We start from the raw sequence: 24,979 nt of genomic DNA, 5'->3' as shown, positions 1-24,979 counted from the left end.
CTTTTCATAGTTATCCAACATGCTCCCCTTGAGATGCACGGTGTATGTCAATGTGGCATGCAAATTGTTCCCACACTGCTGCGAACAAGTCTTGAGTTACATCTTCCACAGCTGCTGTTATGCGATGTCTCAGTTCATTCATTGTTGTTGGTAACGGATGCACATAAACGGAGTCTCTTATAACCCCCACAAGAAATCATCACATACAGTCAGGTCTGGTTTCCCACAACTCCAGATGCCAATGTGGCGGTGCCATATCCTGTTGGCAAATCAAGGTGTTCAAATCAGTCTCTAACTGTAGGAAAAGAAAGTTCTCAAGTATATCTCAAGTGTATCTTGATGGGCTTCCTGTAACAGTGTTCTTGGCAAAGAAAAATGGACCATACACCTTTTCCTGTGAAATTGCACGAACCACATTAAATTATGGAGAGTCCCTCTCATGTTGCAGAACTTCATGTCATTGTTCTGTACCCCATATTCTCAGATTATGACAGTTCACCTTTCCATTTAAGTGGAATGTTGACTCATCACTAAATGTGGAAAAAAACCATCATCCTCCATCTTGCTAAGAACGAAATTACAGAACTCCACAGGTTGTAGTTTGTCACCTTTATGAAGAGCTTGTAGTAGCTGAAGTTTGCTTCATGTATAAGTGTTGACGGAACAAACACCAGGCAGACATTGGGTGCATGTTGAACTGTCGAGCTGCACGGCAAACTGATTTCTGCAGCCTCCTTGTGAAACTATGGCGGATGTGTTCAGTGCCTGTGTGAGACACTCGGAGACAGCCCGCCAATTTGCCTTTACAGAAACAACCTGTTTCTTGAAATTGTTCATGCCATCACCTAATGCTGTGCCATAGGAGGATCCACACCGTACCTAGTACGAACGTCACACTGAACAGTTATTACTGATCTGCACTACACAAAACATAGAATACAAAATGCTTTCTGTTGTCCTGACGCCATTTTTACTAGAACTGGAACTGAATTGGAAGCATACTGCTGCTACATAGCGAGAACCATGTAAAACTCTAGAGTTTGCTCCATCTGACAGTAGGTTGTTCGCACACACATCTCAAATAACATAAGAGTTATGATTTTTTTTTAATCTGATGATTCTTTTCAATAAACCCTGTATATGAGGATATACAATGGGTAACTCAGTATTTAAAGGGAGATGAAAATCATGGTGGACTGGAATGCAGTTGCAGGGAAGGAGTAGAGGAAACAGTTACAGGAGAATATGGGCTTGTGATAAGGAATGAGACAGAAGAAAGACTAATTGCATTCTGTAACAAATTTCAGCTAGTAATAGTGAATACTGTTCAAGAATCACAAGAGGAGACAGTGAATTTGGAAAAGGTCACGCGACATGGAAAGATTTCACTTAGATCACATCATGGTCCGGCAGAGCTTCCGGAATCAGACAGTGGATTGTAAGGCATACCCAGGAGCAGATACAGACTCAAATCACAATATAGTAGTGATGAGTAGGCTAAACTTTAGGACATTAGTCAGGAAGAATCAATACACAAAGAAGTGGGATGCAGAAGTACTGAGGAATGACGAGATATGCTTGAAGTTCTCTAAGCAATAAGCAACAGCTCAATAGGCAGTACAGCTGAAGAGGAATGGACATCTCAAAAAGGGCAATCACAGAATTTGGAAAGGAGAACATAGGTACAAAGGATTAACTGCAAAGAAACCATGGGCAACAGAAGAAATACTTGAGTTGGTTGGTGAAAGAAGGGAGTACAAATATGTTCAGGGAAATTCAGGATTACAGAAATACAAGTTGCTTAGGAGTGAAATAAAAAGGAAGTGCCTGGAAGCTAAGACGAAATGGCTGCATTAAAAATTTGAAGGATTCGAAAAAGAAAATTGTTTGAAGGATTGACTCAGCATATAGGAAAGTTACTACTCTGAGATAAAGAGGTTGGCACAGGAGAGAAATTCGTGGTGGGTCAGTTAGAAGACTGATGACTTAAAAAAAAAATAAAAAGCTGTGCCATGCTGACTAAGAATCAGAATATGGTGTACACAGAAAGACAAGACATACAATAAGCAACTAACACCATTACAAACCAAAGATGACCAATACCAGAAGTCATCAGTAGTGAATATTATTTACCGGTGGGTGAGCTAATAGCATTAGCTCTGTCTCTCTATTGTTTGACAAGGGAGAGAATTTAAGCAAAAACTACAGTCTCTTTTTATAAGGTCACTTATTAAGGAAACAGTTTAGGTTAAGTTAACAACACTATCCCAAGACCTGAAGTGCATGCCAGAATCTCTGTGTTCCTATTCCACAAGATGACAAGTACCAAGGAAATATTCTGAAATGGCAGATGTGTATGGTAGTTGTAAGCATGTGTGAGAATCGTATCCCTTGCAATGTATATCATACATTGGTCAGACCATCAGGATCATGGAGAGCTGGCATGCTTATGACAGCACAGCAAAACTGCTGTTGCATAACACTGCCTTGGCACCTGTCATCCTGTGGAATATAACAACACAGAGATTCACTTCTAGTTATTGGGATACTGTTATTAAGGCAGCAGCTGAGACTAAATTAGCAGCTAGTCTTATAATAGATATGGGGACTTTTGCTTAAATTCCACTTGGAAGCCTGCTCTTTCTCTGGTCACACAACACAGAGACAAGAGTTAACTACTTGCTCATGCAATGGTAATTAATACTCACTGCCGATAACTTCTTTGGTTGTGTGTTGAGGCTACTTGCTTACTGCGCATGTAGTCTTTTTGCATGTGCCGCATTGTCTCATTTTGCACCTGTCTGCATTCCCATAAGTTATTTGGAAGTTTTATACGTGGGGAACTCAAGTTTCACAGTTTCATTTCTGTTGTACAGACTTTTTATAGTGTTTCCAGCTTTCAACCATTCCTTCTTTGCTTAGTATTGGCTTACCATCAGATCTATAGATACAGCTGCTTTTCTTTTCTGCAAAGGTCTTTGAAACTGTCCTATTGGCAGCTTCTACCTTCCCCATAGTCTAGCATGCTTCTACAGCTTTGGATTTCTTTTCTAGCCATTCTTGTCCGGCCATTGTCATTTTCTTTCCATCCCATTTTTTGGACATCTGTATTAAATTTCATCTGTTTCTTTTGCTGTATTTTTATATTTTTTTCATTTCCTCGATTACATTCACTATCTCATGTATTATCCACGGATTTCTACTGATTCTTGTCTTTTACATATTTGATTTTCCACAGCATTCACATCTCCCAAAGCTACCTCTGTCTTCTGTGTACTTTTTACCTGTTCCCATCAACTGATGGCTAATACCCATTACAAGACTGAACAATCTCTGGCTGTTGCAGTTTATTCAGTTGTCATCCCCTAAATTTACTAACTCTCTGCTGTCTCTCAGTTTTAACCTGCAGTTTGTAACCAATCTATAATGGTAACAGTTCACATATATCCTTGGTAATGAACTGCAGTTTAAAAACTGGTTTTAAAATCTATGTTACCATTACATAATTTCTCTGAAACCTTTTGGTGCCTCCAGGTCTTTTCCACATGTACAATCTTCTTTCATAATTCTCAAACCAAATATTAGACTGATTGAAATGTGCTTGGTGAAAAATTCTACACGGTGGCTTGCCCTTTCATTCTTCTCCCTTAATCTGTGTCGTTCTACTATTCTTCCTTGTCATCCTTTTACTTCTATCTTTCAATCTCTTCATCTGCTGAGCTAGTAGGTATATAAACTGGTACCACTGTGGTGGATGTTGGCTTTGCATCTATCATGGTTACAATGATGCACTGATTATACTCTTCATTGTAGTTTACTTCCATTTCTGTTTTTTTTTTTTTTTGTTCATTACTCCTGTATATTTGAGTGTGTGTTAATAACCTTCTACTCATCTGATTTGATTTCTTCTTCCCGCCAAAACACATCACCAATTCCCAATATAATTTTAACCTATCCATTTCTCTTTCTATATTTTCTAATTTACTGACCTGTTTATGGGATGTGAAATTCCACGACCTGACACTTGCCAAGGAGTTTCATTTTTCCCTGATAACATCATCATCCTGAGTGGTCTCTGCCCAGTCAGTTTCTACCTCTGGTTCAGTGTATTTATTTTCTAAATTAAATATGCTGACACGAAACTACTGGTGCTGACAAGTAATTTTCCAACATTAACAGTTTCGTATTGAGTCCAACTGTTGGGTATTTTGAAATCAATCACCATCTTTTGACACACATCATGAGGACAAGCAGTTGCCACATAGAGTAAAGCAAAGCCAATACTAAGACTCATGATTTTTTAGCAAAGAAATGGAAAACAGTAAAATTTTATAATATTTCATTTTAAACAATGCAGTTCTGCCTTTTAGCCAAAAAAACAGTAGGCTTGCCATGTTATCATTTAACTGAAATTTTCATGTTCCCATAACTACATCATTTTAAGCCAAGAATATTTTTTTTAACATGCAGTCCCCTGATATTTGTTACTGAACACTAAAGAAAAAAATTTAAAGTCTTTTACCTTGTATGCCTGTATAAATCCTTGTACGGAAAAGTCGTGAAAGAGAAATATGTCCATAAGGAATCTGAATGCTTTACTTCCCAAACGGAACAATATGTCTTCAGAAAACAGCACCTAAAGAGCAGAAATAATCACCTTACATCAGCAAAAAGAACACAAAACTCACCCACATTCTCTCTCTCTCTCTCTCCCTCTCTCCCTCCCTCCCCCCCCCCCTTCCCCCCTCAATTCCTTCCATCATGATACAAAGCAATAATTCTTCACAACAAAAAGTAATTAAGTCAAATTAGAACACTACGTAATGTTCCAAACTATATTGAAATTTTATTATTCTGAAAAGAGGAGAGTAGAATCATTTTGACCTCAATTCATTTTTGTCTATAATATAATAACTTTCTACACAGTGTCAAAACAGAAGGCAACTGTTTGTCAGAGCATACAGCTAGACTATTCATTGTACAGTTTGATGCAAATATATTTTTTGGATGTGAAAAAGCCCATGAATGACAATTAAGAAGCCTGATGTAAGAAAGCAGAAAATGTTGATTTGTTTTCAAAATGGTTACAGAATCTCCCATGACTAATTCATGTATCAAAATACCATAGTTACACAACATAACAAACCTCATGAGCTGTAATGAGAAGGAAGAAGTCCTCATTGCTGAAAAAATTGCTGATACCTTAACAATACTTTATTCTGAAACTAGTTTCAGTTGTAATACTCTTATAACACACATATCAAAAGATGTGTTATTACACAAAAAACTATGATGTCCAACTTGCTGACAAACAATACAGCTTGCATGTCTGTATGTGGATATAAATCTATTACATGATAATTGAAAGTGAACAAGGTAACAAATTTAACAGCCCTAGTAGTTCCACAGTTTATATCACAAACTATAATGTTCACATAATAAACTATTGAAGCAATATTCTCCAACAATGTGTGTATTATTTTCATTGTACATTGGGAACAGAGTTCCATATCACAGCCAGTAATATCCAACCACAAAACATTAGCCCAGAGCACAAGCAACTGCAAGATGTGGGCACACTGTGTCTAAAAGAGCTGACATGCTTAACAGACTTAAATTCAAATAAAAATGCATAGGATGCTCTATGTAAATGAACTGGAGCCCAAATACGGGCACCACTGGCCACTGTTGAGCTCCAGAGGAGACTTGTTTAAGAAAGGGACACATTACTGCAAGCCATACTGGATGGCCTGAATAACAGCACAAGAAGCTGCTCTGCATACTGTACTGTAATGCAAGGGAATCACATGCTTCATGAATGCCCTCAAGTCACTAGTGGAAGGACACGACACACAGTAAAATATCATCAACATCTCAAACTCAGTTTTCCAGTATATCTTGTACTTGTCCACAATGATGCCAGGTGATTTTTTAATGCACTTATTAGCTTTGGGCATAATGTCTCTCAGATTTAAATACATGGTCATAAAACGAAGTTACTGTGAAAGCAGCTGGAATTCTAGTTTATTTTGTGAGTCTTTTGACTTACCACTAACAGTGATTAACTTGTCTGAAAGTGTCAAAGATTTTTTGAATATGTTTTTTATCAGCAAATTTTTAAGCTTTGTCAGCGTGACAGCTTAATGGCTTTCTTTTACTTTTTCCTAAATTACTGTACAGTTGATGTCATATTCAGAAATTTAATCACTTGTTATATAGCACTGTTCCCAGTTTCCACAATTATGTGTTTTCCTAGTTTCCTCCTTTTTTTTTTATAAAATGAAGATGTTCTGTAGCTTACATATACATCGTTTGAGTAAAGAAATGGGCAATTTAATGGGAGCTGGAATTAATATCGATATAAATTATAGTGTAATTTAACAGATGTTTATATTTGACACCCTTTTTGTAGGAACAATATCCTTTGTAAGATTGTATTATGTCTGCAAGTTTGTTCACTGAGCACTTAAAAGGAAAATTGTATTTGTTGCAGTTAAATCCCAACTCTTTAGTCCAATGATCACACTATCTCTTCCCTTTCTTCGAACAGATATATCTATTCAATGTAAGTAATCACATCAGTTGTTACCTACAGCAGTGGTTTAATGTCCAAATTGTTACGTTGTAAATACTTTAGATATAAATTATAGTGTAATTTAACAGATGTTTATATTTGACACCCTTTTTGTAGGAACAATATCCTTTGTAAGATTGTATTATGTCTGCAAGTTTGTTCACTGAGCACTTAAAAGGAAAATTGTATTTGTTGCAGTTAAATCCCAACTCTTTAGTCCAATGATCACACTATCTCTTCCCTTTCTTCGAACAGATATATCTATTCAATGTAAGTAATCACATCAGTTGTTACCTACAGCAGTGGTTTAATGTCCAAATTGTTACGTTGTAAATACTGTAGAAGGAAAGGTAACAACTCACTTAAAATTAGTAGATGTGTTGATCTTTCCTGAAGTCCCTTCCAAGAATACCATCTCAACATAGGAAAGAATAGCTATCTGCAACCTCCAGATAGACCCCAATTTAATCCTCCTCTTGCAGACAAAGGCAACAACACTGTTGTGATGAATCACAGTGCTTACCTGATGGAAGGTATTCACTAAATGTCTGACACTTCCATCTACAAAATGTCCAGTATAGCCTCTGATCACCAGACCCATACCAAAAACCTTTACCTCGAATCAATCTTCCTCCTCAAAATGATCCCCACACACCTACCTTCTATGTGCTTTCATAAACACAACAATCCTGGGTGGCCTACAGTTGCTAATCACTGTGCTCACACTGAACGAACCTCTGCCCTTGTCGACTGACACCTCCAACCAATTGCACATTGCCTAAGTTCTCATATTGAAAGATATGAACCATTTCCTTCACCAACTCTCATCATCCCCACCCCATTACTACCTGGATCCCTTCTCATCACTGTTGATATCTCTATACACCAACAACTCCATGTCCATGACCTTGCTGCTATTAATCATCATCTCTCTCTATGTTCTTCCAACTTCAAACCCACCATCTCATTTCTTACACAACCAACTAATTATGTCCACATATATAGAATTTCTCCTTTGAGAAAAAACAAAAAAATCTGCAGTGAGACTGCAGGCATCCACATGATACCCTCTTATGCCAGCCTTTTTGTGGGTTATATAAGTAATTTTCCTTGTCTCCCAAAACTTCAGATCCCTTTTCTGGTTCATAGCCACTGACGCCCCCCGCCCCCCCCTCCCCCCCCCCCCCCCCCACACCCATGAACCATGGACCAAGCCTTTGGTGGGGAGGCTTGCGTGCCTCAGCAATACAGATAGCCATACCGTAGGTGCAACCACAACGGAGGGGTATCTGTTGAGAGGCTAGACAAATGTGTGGTTCCTGAAGAGGGGCAGCAGCCTTTTCAGTAGTTGGAAGGGCAACAGTCTGGATGATTGACTGATCTGGCCTTGTAACAATAACCAAAACGGCCTTGCTGTGCTGGTACTGCGAACGGCTGAAAGCAAGGGGAAACTACAGCCGTAATTTTTCCCGAGGGCATGCAGCTTTACTGTATGATTACATGGTGATGGCGTCCTCTTGGGTAAAATATTCCGGAGGTAAAATAGTCCCCCATTTGGATCTCCGGGCGGGGACTACTCAAGAGGATGTCGTTATCAGGAGAAAGAAAACTGGCGTTCTACGGATCGGAGCGTGGAATGTCAGATCCCTTAATCGGGCAGGTAGGTTAGAAAATTTAAAAAGGGAAATGGATAGGTTAAAGTTAGATATAGTGGGAATTAGTGAAGTTCGGTGGCAGGAGGAACAAGACTTCTGGTCAGGTGACTACAGGGTTATAAACACAAAATCAAATAGGGGTCGTGCAGGAGTAGGTTTAATAATGAATAGGAAAATAGGAATGCGGGTAAGCTACTACAAACAGCATAGGGAACCCATTACTGTGGCCAAGATAGATACGAAGGCCACACCTACTACAGTAGTACAAGTTTATATGCCAACTAGCTCTGCAGATGACGAAGAAATTGAAGAAATGTATGATGAAATAAAAGAAATTATTCAGATAGTGAAGGGAGATGAAAATTTAATAGTCATGGGTGACTGAAATTCGGTAGTAGAAAAAGGGAGAGAAGGAAACGTAGTAGGTGAATATGGATTGGGGCTAAGAAATGAAAGAGGAAGCTGCCTGGTAGAATTCTGCACAGAGCACAACTTAATCATAGCTAACACTTGGTTTAAGAATCATGAAAGAAGGTTGTATACATGGAAGAACCCTGGAGATACTAAAAGGTATCAGATAGATTATATAATGGTAAGACAGAGATTTAGGAACCAGGTTTTAAATTGTAAGACATTTCCAGGGGCAGATGTGGACTCCAACCACAATCTATTGGTTATGAATTGTAGATTAAAACAGAAAACTGCAAAAAGGTGGGAATTTAAGGAGATGGGACCTGGATAAACTGAAAGAACCAGAGGTTGTACAGAGTTTCAGGGAGAGCATAAGTGAACAATTGACAGGAATGGGGGAAATAAATACAGTAGAAGAAGAATGGGTACCTTTGAGGGATGAAGTAGTGAAGGCAGCAGAGGATCAAGTAGGTAAAAAGACAAGGGCTAGTAGAAATCCTTGGGTAACAGAAGAAATATTGAATTTAATTGATGAAAGGAGAAAATATAAAAATGCAGTAAATGAAGCAGGCAAAAAGGAATACAAACGTCTCAAAAATGAGATCGACAGGAAGTGCAAACTGGCTAAGCAGGGATGGCTAGAGGACGAATGTAAAGATGTAGAGGCTTATCTCACTAGGGGTAAGATAGATACTGCGTACAGGAAAATTAAAGAGACCTTTGGAGATAAGAGAACCACTTGCATTAACATCAAGAGCTCAGATGGAAACCCAGTTCTAAGCAAAGAAGGGAAAGCAGAAAGGTGGAAGGAGTATATAGAGGGTCTATACAAGGGCGATGTACTTGAGGACAATATTGTGGAAATGGAAGAGGATGTAGATGAAGATGAAATGGGAGATAAGATACTGCGTGAAGAGTTTGACAGAGCACTGAAAGACCTGAGTCGAAACAAGGCCTCCGGAGTAGACAACATTCCATTCGAACTACTGACGGCCTTGGGAGACCCAGTCCTGACAAAACTCTACCATCTGGTGAGCAAGATGTATGAAACAGGCGAAATACCCTCAGACTTCAAGAAGAATATAATAATTCCAATCCCAAAGAAAGCAGGTGTTGACAGATGTGAAAATTACCGAACAATCAGTTTAATAAGTCACAGCTGCAAAATACTGACACGAATTCTTTACAGACAAATGGAAAAACTAGTAGAAGCCGACCTTGGGGAAGATCAGTTTGGATTCCGTAGAAATACTGGAACACGTGAGGCAATACTGACCTAAACCTACATTTCTAGCATTTGTAGACTTAGAGAAAGCTTTTGACAATGTTGACTGGAATACTCTCTTTCAAATTTTAAAGATGGCAGGGGTAAAATGCAGGGAGCGAAAGGCTATTTACAATTTGTACAGAAACCAGATGGCAGTTATAAGAGTCGAGGGACATGAATGGGAAGCAGTGGTTGGGAAGGGAGTAAGACAGGGTTGTAGCCTCTCCCCGATGTTATTCAATCTGTATATTGAGCAAGCAGTAAAGGAAACAAAAGAAAAGTTCGGAGTAGGTATTAAAATCCATGGAGAAGAAATAAAAACTTTGAGGTTCGCCGATGACATTGTAATTCTGTCAGAGACAGCAAAGGACTTGGAAGAGCAGTTGAATGGAATGGACAGTGTCTTCAAAGGAGGATATAAGATGAACATCAACAAAAGCAAAACGAGGATAATGGAATGTAGTCGAATTAAGTGGGGTGATGCTGAGGGAATTAGATTAGGAAATGAGACACTTAAAGTAGTAAAGGAGTTTTGCTATTTGGGGAGCAAAATAACTGATGATGGTCGAAGTAGAAAGGATATAAAATGTAGACTGGCAATGGCAAGGAAAGCGTTTCTGAAGAAGAGAAATTTGTTTACATCGAGTATAGATTTAAGTGTCAGGAAGTCATTTCTGAAAGTATTTGTATGGAGTGTAGCCATGTATGGAAGTGAAACATGGATGATAAATAGTTTGGACAAGAAGAGAATAGAAGCTTTCAAAATGTGGTGCTACAGAAGAATGCTGAAGATTAGATGGGTAGATCACATAACTAATGAGGAAGTATTGAATAGGATTGGGGAGAAGAGAAGTTTGTGGCACAACTTGACTAGAAGAAGGGATCGGTTGGTAGGACATGTTCCGAGTCATCATCAAGGGATCACCAATTTAGTATTGGAGGGCAGCGTAGAGGGTAAAAATCGTAGAGGGAGACCAAGAGATGAATACACTAAGCAGATTCAGAAGGATGTAGGTTGCAGTAGGTACTGGGAGATGAAGAAGCTTGCACAGGATAGAGTAGCATGGAGAGCTGCATCAAAGCAGTCTCAGGACTGAAGAGCACAACAACAACAACAACAACAACAGCCACTGATGATATCTTCATGATTTAGACCCTGGGTCAAGACACCCTTATCATCTTTTCTCCACAGCCACAAGATGTTTTCCCCACTTGCTTCACTTGGTTCTCCTCAACCTGATGTGCCACCTTCCCGGATGTCGACCTACACATTTCTGCTGACATCATACTTCTGTTGATATTAAGCCCACTAACCATCAATAGTACTTGCATTTTGACATCTGTCACCTTTGCCTTCCCAAATATGAAATAGTCTGGTGACCAGTGAATAGCATATCTGCTGTGATGAGAATTCCCTTGCCCATTACGTTGAAGATCCCACTAAAGGGTTTACACACAATCACTACCCCCCCCCCCCCCCCCAAACCTAGTCTACAGAAAGATTTTCCACACCGTATCCTCACACTCTCCTAAGCTCGTCCACCACCCCCATGAAGCAGCTGCAATGGAGCAATCAGTATCATCCAAGCCTGAAACAACTGTACCATATCTGTCAGCAGAATTTCGACTGTCTACAGTCGTTCATGGAAATGAAGATCATCCAACCCACAATCCTCCCAACCCTCCGAAAGTGATAATATGTCATCCATCCAATCTACGTAATGTTCAGGTCTATCCCTCTACTGCTCACTGTAGGCGTCACACTCCTACGGGAGACCCTGGTGTGAGACCTGCCCAATTCACTCACCAAGCACAACCCCACCAGAGGCAGGGCCACCTCTGAAAACAGCACTGATATGTCTTATGCTACCTCTACTGCAGTTTTTGCACAGCATTTTATGTTGGCATGGCCACCAACCAACTGCCCACCTGAATAAATGGCCACTGTCAACTGTGGATGAGAACAGAGCTGACCACCCAATGGCAAAAGACTCTACTAAGCACAATGTGCTCAATTTCAGTGGCTGCTTCACAAGCTGTGCCACCTACATCCTTACCCACAGTAGCACCTTTTCTGAGCTATGCGGATGAGAGTTCTTGCAATACATCCTTTGTGCCTATAATTCCAGTGGCCTCAATCTCCACTAGCAGCCTGCTCCACACCCGCTTGCCCCAACACTTAACTTCACCAATCCTGCACCCACATGATGTTCTTTACCTTCTCCCCTTCCTCTGTTCTCTCACCTCCTCCCAACCCACTCTGCACTCTGTCATCTTTTATGTGGCACGAACTGACCAGTGCCAGTGAGTCTTACTCCCATCCCGTACACCTGCTGCCTTCCTCTGGGCTGTTGGTCACCCTTCCCTAACCCTGTCAACCCTGTCTCCCACTCCCTGCCTCCCGTCTCCACTCATGCATTCCACCCAACACAACTTCTCAACACCAGACCACCTGCAGAATTGCAGTCCCGCACTGTGTACTGTGTCAGCACATTGCAGCTCTACAAGTGTGTGTCTGATTTTTTTATTTTATTATTATTATTATTATTATTATTATTATTTCTTTCTTTTCTCAGACGTTATATCTGGTCAAAAATGGAAAGTGACGCGGACCTTGATTAAGCGTGACTTCCTTTTAACTGTACGGTATATGTTACATTGCATTTAGGAACTTTCGGGTAATTGAACATGTATCAATAATTACGGGTTTCTGTAGTTGTATATATAAGTTTGGATGTAGCTGTATTGCATTGATGTACTGTTGGATATTGTGTGGTATGACTCCTGTAGTTGATAGTATAATTGGTATAATGTCAACTTTATCCTGATGCCACATGTCCTTGACTTCCTCAGCCAGTTGGATGTATTTTTCAATTTTTTCTCCTGTTTCCTTCTGTATATTTGTTGTATTGGGTATGGATATTTCGATTAGTTGTGTTAATTTCTTCTTTTTATTGGTGAGTATGATGTCAGGTTTGTTATGTGGTGTTGTTTAATCTGTTATAATGGTTCTGTTCCAGTATAATTTGTATTCATCATTTTCCAGTACATTTTGTGGTGCATACTTGTATGTGGGAACGTGTTGTTTTATTAGTTTATGTTGTAAGGCAAGCTGTTGATGTATTATTTTTTGCTACATTGTCATGTCTTCTGGGGTATTCTGTACTTGCTAGTATCGTACATCCGCTTGTGATGTGATCTACTGTTTCTATTTGTTGTTTGCAAAGTCTGCATTTATCTGTTGTGGTATTGGGATATTTAATAATATGCTTGCTGTAATATCTGGTGTTTATTGTTTGCTCCTGTATTGCAATCATGAATCCTTCCGTCTCACTGTATATATTGCCTTTTCTTAGCCATGTGTTGGATGCGTCATGATCGATGTGTGGCTGTGTTAGATGATACGGGTGCTTGCCATGTAGTGTTTTCTTTTTCCAGTTTACTTTCTTCGTATCTGTTGGTGTTATGTGATCTAAAGGGTTGTAGAAGTGGTTATGAAATTGCAGTGGTGTAGCCGATGAATTTTTGTGAGTGACTGCTTTGTGTATTTTGCTAGTTTCTGCTCGTTCTATAAAGAATTTTCTTAAATTGTCTACCTGTCCATAATGTAGGTTTTTTATGTCGATAAATCCCCTTCCTCCTTCCTTTCTGCTTAATGTGAATCTTTCTGTTGCTGAATGTATGTGATGTATTCTATATTTGTGGCATTGTGATCGTGTAAGTGTATTGAGTGCTTCTAGATCTGTGTTACTCCATTTCATTACTCCAAATGCGTAGGTCAATATTGGTATAGCATAAGTATTTATAGCTTTTGTCTTGTTTCTTGCTGTCAATTCTGTTTTCAGTATTTTTGTTAGTCTTTGTCTATATTTTTCTTTTAGTTCTTCTTTAATATTTGTATTATCTATTCCTATTTTTTGTCTGTATCCTAGATATTTATAGGCATCTGTTTTTTTCATCGCTTCTATGCAGTCGTTGTGGTTATCCAGTATATAATCTTCTTGTTAGTGTGTTTTCCCTTAACTAGGCCTATGTTATTTTTCTTACATTTGTCTGTTCCAAAAGCCATATTTATATCATTGCTGAATACTTCTGTTATCTTTAGTAATTGGTTGAGTTGTTGATTTGTTGCTGCCAGTAGTTTTAGATCATCCATGTATAGCAAATGTGTGATTTTGTGTGGGTATGTTCCAGTAATATTGTATCCATAATTTGTATTATTTAGCATGTTGGATAGTGGGTTCAGAGCAAGGCAGAACCAGAAAGGACTTAATGAGTCTCCTTGGTATATTATTTATTATTATTATTATTATTATTATTATTATTATTTTACTGTGTGTATGGAAGCCAGCCCACATGCAAGCTTACTATTAGGACAGTATGACAGTCAGTGCACCACTGCCATTTTCTCAGTGAATGGAGCTCTCTCTCACACATGCATTGCATCGAGGTGGAAGATCGGAAATGGCAATTAAGTAAAGCTCTCACACCATCTTACCTGTAACTTTAGCTGCTCACATAGTTTCCCGTTTTAAAATTTTATTGTTTTGTTTTATACTTCCTAGACACTCAATTCAATTTTCGTTACTTTACACAATTCTACTTTTATAATCTTATTATTTTATACTTTTTACAGTTTACAGGTCCTTCGTTCTACACTCTTAATATCTGAACAATGATTCTTACATAATTATACTTTTTTTTTTAATTTTACGCAGGTTACTTTAATGTTTTAGCAAATGTAAATACAGTATGCTCATCCCCATTGTTCTACACTCTTGGACTTTTCATGATAAATTTTCTACGCAATTTTCCTTTTTATTATTTTAGTGTAAAACGCTCTTTTTATGCAAATTACTATAATGTTTTACTAAATGCAAATCCATGATGCTCATAGCACAGCTCCATCTCTTCCTTTCTGGCTTCTTCCCCCCTCTCCTAATCTCTCTCACTCGATTCGTCTCCCTCTTCCCTCTCTCCAACAACTAGATATTTAAAACTTGGACAACAGTTGCACACCGTAGTATTCAGATGTGACGTTCTGATACAGACACAAGTTGCTGACCCAACTACATACATCAATTCAACATTTTCTATTTTTTGTAAAATAATAGACAGTACAGCATCAGACAGAAATCAATCATTCTGTAAAAAATACTATCAGGACTGAAAAGTAAAAAAATATATTAGAACTGTTTTCAGTCTTTCTTACATGCCTTTTGCCAAATCAGTATTTCTACAATTATGTGACTTGTTTACCTTTAACCTTTAGATTGTTTACATCCTGCCAGAACATTCTGTATCATATTTAAAAAGGTACACTGTCCTCCCCAATGATTCAGTAGGCACCTCTTTAAAAGAGAGAGAGAGAGAGAGAGAGAGAGAGAGAGAGAGAGAGAGAATGTAAATACTGCCTGGTACCCTGCACAAGAAGTCAGCAGTTATGAACTACACAAAAACTTCACACACTTGTAATCATGCACCACAGTAACTGCATCATTTGTCAAAGAATGTAAGTTTTGTGTGTGTTTAATTGTAAATACTTATTTCAACTGAGCCATGTAGTTTTTTACTTCTTCATACAAGTGTGTCACTAACTCTACTAATTAATAACCACTATATAAGAATTTTTTATTGGCACTACTACATATTAATACCATCTGCTAACTTATTTTAGATAAGATACACATTTCCAACATAGCTACTTACATTTTCAATAACATTGTTCACTGTGGCTGTTGATGAGGTTATCTGAAACAGCTGTATTCGAACTCTGGATGAAACATTGTATGGCAGGCAACGGCTGATAGCCAGGGACGAAGTTGCCACACCGACTATGATTACGATCGGCAACTGTGGTACATAAGCACTGCAAACAAAACTTCAGGTAACACATGGTGGCTTTTTTTTCGTTGATTTTAAGAACTGTAAGAATGCAACACAAACTTCAATGGTAACTCACTTTTTAAAAACTGAAATTTTTGAATGCATGGTTAGGGTGTAGTATTAATACAGCCCATTTTTTTAAGAGCACTCGGGTTTCTCAATCCTGGAGATGTGGAACATGTGCTTGCTAACACACTGTTTTCAAAAACATTAATTTAATACATATATTAGCCAAGAAAGTTTCTGATGTGTACAACAAGCTCGTATCTTAAATTTTATTCCATAACATTGGTTCTCTCTAGTTTATCTTCTTTCGAGACACTCTGATGTCCTTTGTGGAATGGGTTATGGCCAAATATACAGAATTACAGAAGATTGTGCTCTCTATAAAGTGGAATGGGTGTAAAAATGAGTTCAGGGAGTTTGCAGAAGGCAACAAATTCAAAGTCACTGATACGTAATAACAACACAAGTATGCAGCTATTATCTAAAGTTATCTCCATACTGATCACTTTAAGGACTACATTTTCAGCTGGTGTTATCAAAAAGTGAGGTACATTAAGCCGTATTTCTGCTAACACTTCTCCATTTCTTTTTGTTTCCTAGGCCCCATCATTTACCCATTACCAGTGGCACATGATGCACTGTCATCATCAATAAACTATCGGTAGCTTCATGCTTTGTAACATGCTGGTCAAACACAGTCACCCTCACTCACTTTTTCCTTGTTTAGAAACAATGGCCATTTTACATCTTATTCTATATTGTAGCACTCATTATCTTCCATATAAATAGAAATGATGTCTGATTTTGCATTCTTTTCTGATGCAGTTTTGAAATTACCCTGCATTGCTACAACTCTAAATTATGTCTTACGAAAATCTTATGTACACTGCATTGTACCTCCATAGCAACTGTGTATTATGAAGCCCTGGAATGACTATATATATATATATATATATATATATATATATATATATATATATATATATATGTGTATATATGTGTGTGTGTGTATAATAGAGGGAAACATTCCACGTAGGAAATATATATCTAAAAACAAAGATGATGTGACTTACCAAATGAAAGTGCTGGCAGGTCGACAGACACACAAACAAACACAAACATACACACAAAATTCAAGCTTTCGCAACAAACTGTTGCCTCATCAGGAAAGAGGGAAAGACGAAAGGATGTGGGTTTTAAGGGAGAGGGTAAGGAGTCATTCCAATCCCGGGAGCGGAAAGACTTACCTTAGGGGGAAAAAAGGACGGGTATACACTCGCGCACACACACACATATCCATCCACACATATACAGACACAAGCAGACATATTTAAAGACAAAGAGTTTGGGCAGAGATGTCAGTCGAGGCAGAAGTGCAGAGGCAAAGATGTTGTTGAATGACAGGTGAGGTATGAGTGGCGGCAACTTGAAATTAGCGGAGATTGAGGCCTGGTGGATAACGGGAAGAGAGGATATATTGAAGAGCAAGTTCCCATCTCCGGAGTTCGGATAGGTTGGCGTTAGTGGGAAGTATCCAGATAACCCGGACGGTGTAACACTGTGCCAAGATGTGCTGGCCGTGCACCAAGGCATGTTTAGCCACAGGGTGATCCTCATTACCAACAAACACTGTCTGCCTGTGTCCATTCATGCGAATGGACAGTTTGTTGCTGGTCATTCCCACATAGAATGCGTCACAGTGTAGGCAGGTCAGTTGGTAGATCACGTGGGTGCTTTCACACGTGGCTCTGCCTTTGATCGTGTACACCTTCCGGGTTACAGGACTGGAGTAGGTGGTGGTGGGAGGGTGCATGGGACAGGTTTTACACCGGGGGCGGTTACAAGGGTAGGAGCCAGAGGGTAGGGAAGGTGGTTTGGGGATTTCATAGGGATGAACTAAGAGGTTACGAAGGTTAGGTGGACGGCGGAAAGACACTCTTGGTGGAGTGGGGAGGATTTCATGAAGGATGGATCTCATTTCTGGGCAAGATTTTAGGAAGTCTTATCCCTGCTGGAGAGCCACATTCAGAATCTGATCCAGTCCCGGAAAGTATCCTGTCACAAGTGGGGCACTTTTGTGGTTCTTCTGTGGGAGGGTCTGGGTTTGAGAGGATGAGGAAGTGGCTCTGGTTATTTGCTTCTGTACCAGGTCGGGAGGGTAGTTGCGGGATGCGAAAGCTGTTGTCAGGTTGTTGGTGTAATGCTTCAGGGATTCCGGACTGGAGCAGATTCGTTTGCCACGAAGACCTAGGCTGTAGGGAAGGGACCGTTTGATGTGGAATGGGTGGCAGCTGTCGTAATGGAGGTACTGTTGCTTGTTGGTGGGTTTGATGTGGACGGATGTGTGAAGGTGGCCATTGGACAGGTGGAGGTCAACATCAAGGAAAGTGGCATGGGATTTGGAGTAGGACCAGGTGAATCTGATGGAACCAAAGGAGTTGAGGTTGGAGAGGAAATTCTGGAGTTCTTCTTCACTGTGAGTCCAGATCATGAAGATGTCATCAATAAATCTGTACCAAACTTTGGGTTGGCACTCACTCACCCTTCACAACCTTTCCAGCAAACCTCAACCACCTCTCATTGCACACAAACCCAGTCTCTCCCATCTACTCAGTCTCCCACTTCCAGCTCCACTCCCTCCAAAACCTCAAAATTCCAAGCAACACAATCTGGCACCACAACACCCTAATTTAGTAGTTAACATTTCCTCCAAACCTCTCTCCCAATCTGAAACCTGTGTGTGTGTGTGTGTGTGTGTGTGTGTGTGTGTGTGTGTGTGTGTGTGTGTGTGTGTGTGTGTACTCGTCCTTTTTTCCCCCTAAGGTAAGTCTTTCCGCTCCCGGGATTGGAATGACTCCTTGCCCTCTCCCTTAAAACCCACTTCCTTTCGTCTTTCCCTCTCCTTCCCTCTTTCCTGATGAGGCAACAGTTTGTTGCGAAAGCTTGAATTTTGTGTGTATGTTTGTGGTTGTTTGTGTGTCTGTCGACCTGCCAGCACTTTCATTTGGTAAGTCAAATCATCTTTGTTTTTAGATATATATTTCCTACGTGGAATGTTTCCCTCTATTATAACCATATATAAGTTTCATCATCTTTCTTTTTAGATATATTTTTCCCACGTGGAATGTTTCCCTCTATTATAACCATATATATATATATATATATATATATATATATATATATAAAATAGAGGGAAACATTCCACGTGGGAAAAATATATCTAAAAAGAAAGATGATGAAACTTGCCAAACAAAAGCGCTGGCAGGTCGATAGACACACTAACAAACACAAACATACACACAAAATTCAAGCTTTCGCAACCAATGGTTGCCTCGTCAGGAAAGAGGGAAGGAGAAGGAAAGACAAAAGGATATGGGTTTTAAGGGAGAGGGTAAGGAGTCATTCCAATCCCGGGAGCGGAAAGACTTACCTTAGGGGGAAAAAAGGACAGGTATACACTCGCACACACACACATATCCATCCACACATACACAGACACAAGCAGTGTCTGCTTGTGTCTGTGTATGTGTGGATGGATATGTGTGTGTGTGCGAGTGTATACCTGTCCTTTTTTCCCCCTAAGGTAAGTCTTTCCGCTCCCGGGATTGGAATGACTCCTTACCCTCTCCCTTAAAACCCATATCCTTTTGTCTTTCCTTCTCCTTCCCTCTTTCCTGACGAGGCAACCATTGGTTGTGAAAGCTAGAATTTTGTGTGTATGTTTGTGTTTGTTAGTGTGTCTATCGACCTGCCAGCGCTTTTGTTTGGTAAGTTTCATCATCTTTCTTTTTATATATATATATATATATATATATATCTAAAAAGAAAGATGATGACCAAACAAAAGCGCTGGCAGGTCGATAGACACACAAACAAACACAAACATACACACAAAATTCTAGCTTTCGCAACCAATGGTTGCCTCGTCAGGAAAGAGGGAAGGAGAAGGAAAGACAAAAGGATATGGGTTTTAAGGGAGAGGGTAAGGAGTCATTCCAATCCCGGGAGCGGAAAGACTTACCTTAGGGGGAAAAAAGGACAGGTATACACTCGCGCACACACACATATCCATCCACACATACACAGACACAAGCAGACATTTGTAAAGGCAAAGAGTTTGGGCAGAGATGTCAGTCGGGGCGGATGTACAGAGGCAAAGATGAAGTTGAAAGACAGGTGAGGTATGAGCGGCGGCAAATTGAAATTAGAAATTAGCGGAGATTGAGGCCTGGCGGATAGCGAGAAGAAAGGATATGCTGAAGGGCAAGTTCCCATCTCCGGAGTTCTGACAGGTTGGTGTTAGTGGGAAGTATCCAGATAACCCGGACAGTGTAACACTGTGCCAAGATGTGCTGGCCGTGCACCAAGGCATGTTTAGCCACAGGGTGATCCTCATTACCAACAAACACTGTCTGCCTGTGTCCATTCATGCGAATGGACAGTTTGTTGCTGGTCATTCCCACATAGAACGCTTCACAGTGTAGGCAGGTCAGTTGGTAAATCACGTGGGTGCTTTCACACGTGGCTCTGCCTTTGATCGTGTACACCTTCCGGGTTACAGGACTGGAATAGGTGGTGGTGGGAGGGTGCATGGGACAGGTTTTACACCGGGGGCGGTTACAGGGGTAGGAGCCAGAGGGTAGGGAAGGTGGTTTGGGGATTTCATAGGGATGAACTAAGAGGTTGCGAAGGTTAGGTGGACGGCGGAAAGACACTCTTGGTGGAGTGGGGAGGATTTCATGAAGGATGGATCTCATTTCAGGGCAGGATTTGAGGAAGTCGTATCCCTGCTGGAGAGCCACATTCAGAATCTGATCCAGTCCCGGAAAGTATCCTGTCACAAGTGGGGCACTTTTGGGGTTCTTCTGTGGAAGGTTCCGGGTTTGAGGAGATGAGGATGTGGCTCTGGTTATTTGCTTCTGTACCAGGTCGGAAATTGAACCATGCCTGGAACAGTTCCGTCCTCCGTCACAGCGGGACCCACCTCCTCTTCCTCAAAATCACCCTCTCCTAACCTTCCAGGAATTTCTGACTTCCAGCCTTGCCTCTCAATCCTTTTTAAAAAACCTTAATCCTACTCCCAACATCACCACTGCTGAAGCCCAGGCTATCCGTGATCTGAAGGCTGACCGATCCATCGTCATTCTTCCGGCGGACAAGGGTTCCACAACTGTGGTACTTGATCGTCGGGAGTATGTGGCTGAGGGACTGCGTCAGCTTTCAGACAACACTACTTACAAAGTTTGCCAAGGCAATCCCATTCCTGATGTCCAGGCGGAGCTTCAAGGAATCCTCAGAACCTTAGGCCCCCTACAAAACCTTTCACCCGACTCCATCAACCTCCTGACCCCACCAACACCCCGCACCCCCACCTTCACCTTCTTCCCAAAATTCACAAACCCAATCATCCCGGCCGTCCCATTGTAGCTGGTTACCAAGCCCCCACCGAACGCATCTCTGCCTACGTAGATCAACACCTTCAACCCATTACATGCAGTCTCCCATCCTTCATCAAAGACACCAACCACTTTCTCAAACGCCTGGAATCCCTACCCAGTCTGTTACCCGCGGAAACCATCCTTGTAACCATTGATGCCACTTCCTTATACACAAATATTCCGCATGTCCAGGGCCTCGCTGCGATGGAGCACTTCCTTTCACGCCGATCACCTGCCGCCCTACCTAAAACCTCTTTCCTCATTACCTTAGCCAGCTTCATCCTGACCCACAACTTCTTCACTTTTGAAGGCCAGACATACCAACAATTAAAGGGAACAGCCATGGGTACCAGGATGGCCCCCTCGTATGCCAACCTATTCATGGGTCGCTTAGAGGAAGCCTTCCTGGTTACCCAGGCCTGCCAACCCGAAGTTTGGTACAGATTTATTGATGACATTTTCGTGATCTGGACTCACAGTGAAGAAGAACTCCAGAATTTCCTCTCCAACCTTAACTCCTTTGGTTCCATCAGATTCACCTGGTCCTACTCCAAATCCCATGCCACTTTCCTTGACGTTGACCTCCACCTGTCCAATGGCCAGCTTCACACGTCCGTCCACATTAAACCCACCAACAAGCAACAGTACCTCCATTATGACAGCTGCCACCCATTCCACATCAAACGGTCCCTTCCCTACAGCCTAGGTCTTCGTGGCAAACGAATCTGCTCCAGTCCGGAATCCTTGAACCATTACACCCACAACCTGAAAACAGCTTTTGCATCCCGAACTACCCTCCCGACCTGGTACAGAAGCAAATAACCAGAGCCACATCCTCATCTCCTCAAACCCGGAACCTTCCACAGAAGAACCCCAAAAGTGCCCCACTTGTGACAGGATACTTTCCGGGACTGGATCAGATTCTGAATGTGGCTCTCCAGCAGGGATACGACTTCCTCAAATCCTGCCCTGAAATGAGATCCATCCTTCATGAAATCCTCCCCACTCCACCAAGAGTGTCTTTCCGCCGTCCACCTAACCTTCGCAACCTCTTAGTTCATCCCTATGAAATCCCCAAACCACCTTCCCTACCCTCTGGCTCCTACCCCTGTAACCGCCCCCGGTGTAAAACCTGTCCCATGCACCCTCCCACCACCACCTATTCCAGTCCTGTAACCCGGAAGGTGTACACGATCAAAGGCAGAGCCACGTGTGAAAGCACCCACGTGATTTACCAACTGACCTGCCTACACTGTGAAGCGTTCTATGTGGGAATGACCAGCAACAAACTGTCCATTCGCATGAATGGACACAGGCAGACAGTGTTTGTTGGTAATGAGGATCACCCTGTGGCTAAACATGCCTTGGTGCACGGCCAGCACATCTTGGCACAGTGTTACACTGTCCGGGTTATCTGGATACTTCCCACTAACACCAACCTGTCAGAACTCCGGAGATGGGAACTTGCCCTTCAGCATATCCTTTCTTCTCGCTATCCGCCAGGCCTCAATCTCCGCTAATTTCTAATTTCAATTTGCCGCCGCTCATACCTCACCTGTCTTTCAACTTCATCTTTGCCTCTGTACATCCGCCCCGACTGACATCTCTGCCCAAACTCTTTGCCTTTACAAATGTCTGCTTGTGTCTGTGTATGTGTGGATGGATATGTGTGTGTGCGCGAGTGTATACCTGTCCTTTTTTCCCCCTAAGGTAAGTCTTTCCGCTCCCGGGATTGGAATGACTCCTTACCCTCTCCCTTAAAACCCATATCCTTTTGTCTTTCCTTCTCCTTCCCTCTTTCCTGACGAGGCAACCATTGGTTGCGAAAGCTAGAATTTTGTGTGTATGTTTGTGTTTGTTTGTGTGTCTATCGACCTGCCAGCGCTTTTGTTTGGTAAGTTTCATCATCTTTCTTTTTAGATATATTTTTCCCACGTGGAATATTTCCCTCTATTATATATATATATATATATATATATATATATATATATATATATATATATATATATATAAAGATGATGTGACTTACCGAACGAAAGCGCTGGAGATATATATATATATATATATATATATATACACACACACACACACACACACACACACACACACACACACACACACACACACACACACGTGTGTAACACATTCCTAGACGGGATAGCTGGAGCCTGTTCTGAAGCATCTGCTGGTACAGATGTTTCAGCATTTCCATGATGCTCTCCAGTAGGTCAAACAAACTGCGACCATACACACTGCCATTTTTTGTACACATTTAAAGTCCTCTGTTAATCTATCTGGTACGGGCCCCACTGCTTGAACATTTTTATGTGCATAACAACAAATCTGAATGACATGCACTTACCACATTTATTGACAGAATAATTTAATTGGATGGATAAAAAATCCACTCACCAAGCGGTCGTAAAACACACACATAAAATACTGTAATTAGGCAAGCTTTCGGAGTCAGTTTCTACTCCTTCAGGCAGAAGAGTTGACGGGGAAGGAAGAGGGAGGGAATAGGACTGGAGAGATCGAGGAACAGGGGTAAGTTTAGGGAAAGTCACCCAGAACCGAGTGTCGGGGGAGACTTACTGCATGGGATGAGAAGGAAAGACTGTTGGGGACTACAATGGATCAGATTTAAAAACCTGAGAGCTTAAAGGTGGAAGACAGGGTAATATGCAGGACAGAGATTACTGCTTAAACATCATGCACGAGTTAATAAGAGTGAAAAGCTAAGTGTGTTGTACACGTGAAAGAGGCGGGAGGGGGGGGGGCAGTGAAAAATACAGGTAAGACAACGAAAGATGTAGAAAACTAAGCCAGAGTGAAGAAAAGAGTAGTTATCATGAAGAAATGCTGAGATGGAAGAAATTAACGTAAATTACAGCCAGATAGATGGCAAGAAGAAAGCTCATGTTGTAGCGATAGTTCCCACCTGCGGAGTTCCGAGAAACTGGTGTCTGGGGGAAGAATCCAGATGTTGCATGTGGTGAAACTGGTGCCAAGGTCATGACTGTCATGTTGTAGAGCATGCTCTGCAACAGGATATTGCATGTTATCAGTATACACCCTCTACCTATGCCCATTCATCTTAATTGATAATTTGGTGGTAGTCACGCCGATGTAAAGGGCCGAACATTGTTTACATAACAGCTAGTACAGGACACATCTTGTTTCACAGGTGGCTCTCCCTTCGATAATATACGTTCTGCCAGTTTCAGGGCTGCTATAGGTGATGGCAGGAGGGTGCATAGGGCAAGTCTTGCAGTGTGGACGGTCACAGGGGTAGGAGCCATAGGGTAGGGAGTTGAGTGCAGAAGGAGCAGAGGGTCTGAGAAGAACACTGCGGAGATTGGGAGGGTGACAAAAAACTAATGTAGATGTGGTGGGCAAAATTTCAGACAGAATGGATCTCATTTCAGGGCATGATTTTAGGAAGTCATGACTCTGTCAAAGTAGATGATTAATACATTCCAGACCAGGATAATACTGAGTCACCAGTGGTGTGATCCAAATTTGTTTCTTGGACGTATCAGCAGTACCAGGAATGGGTGGGATGGCCGGGGAAATTTGCTTTTGAACTAAGCTGGTGGCTGAAGGCTGACGTGAGAATGGTGGTGTACTGCTGTAACGAGTCTGGATCCGTAAAAATATGTTTGACTCAGATGCGAAGGCTGTATGGGAGGGAATGTTTGTCATGGAAAGAATGGCAACTGACAAAATTTTAGTACTGTCG

The 24,979-nt window shown here is 41.1% G+C and overlaps 1 protein-coding gene across 3 annotated transcripts in view; it reads right to left on the bottom strand.

Moving 5' to 3' along the window:
- Positions 1-24,979, bottom strand: part of LOC124711358 (origin recognition complex subunit 3) — a 122,108-nt gene that overhangs the window by 64,495 nt on the left and 32,634 nt on the right. For all 3 annotated transcript variants that reach the window (XM_047241396.1, XM_047241394.1, XM_047241397.1), the window contains exons 6-7: positions 15,617-15,776; positions 4,523-4,636 (exon numbers count right to left, since the gene is read on the bottom strand). In XM_047241396.1, coding sequence (XP_047097352.1) covers positions 4,523-4,636; positions 15,617-15,776 — 274 coding nt within the window. The remainder of the gene's footprint in view (positions 1-4,522; positions 4,637-15,616; positions 15,777-24,979) is intronic.

Source organism: Schistocerca piceifrons, chromosome 8, assembly GCF_021461385.2.
Source record: "Schistocerca piceifrons isolate TAMUIC-IGC-003096 chromosome 8, iqSchPice1.1, whole genome shotgun sequence".
NCBI classification, from domain to species: domain Eukaryota; kingdom Metazoa; phylum Arthropoda; class Insecta; order Orthoptera; family Acrididae; genus Schistocerca; species Schistocerca piceifrons.
This window is presented reverse-complemented; position numbering and strand designations above follow the sequence as displayed.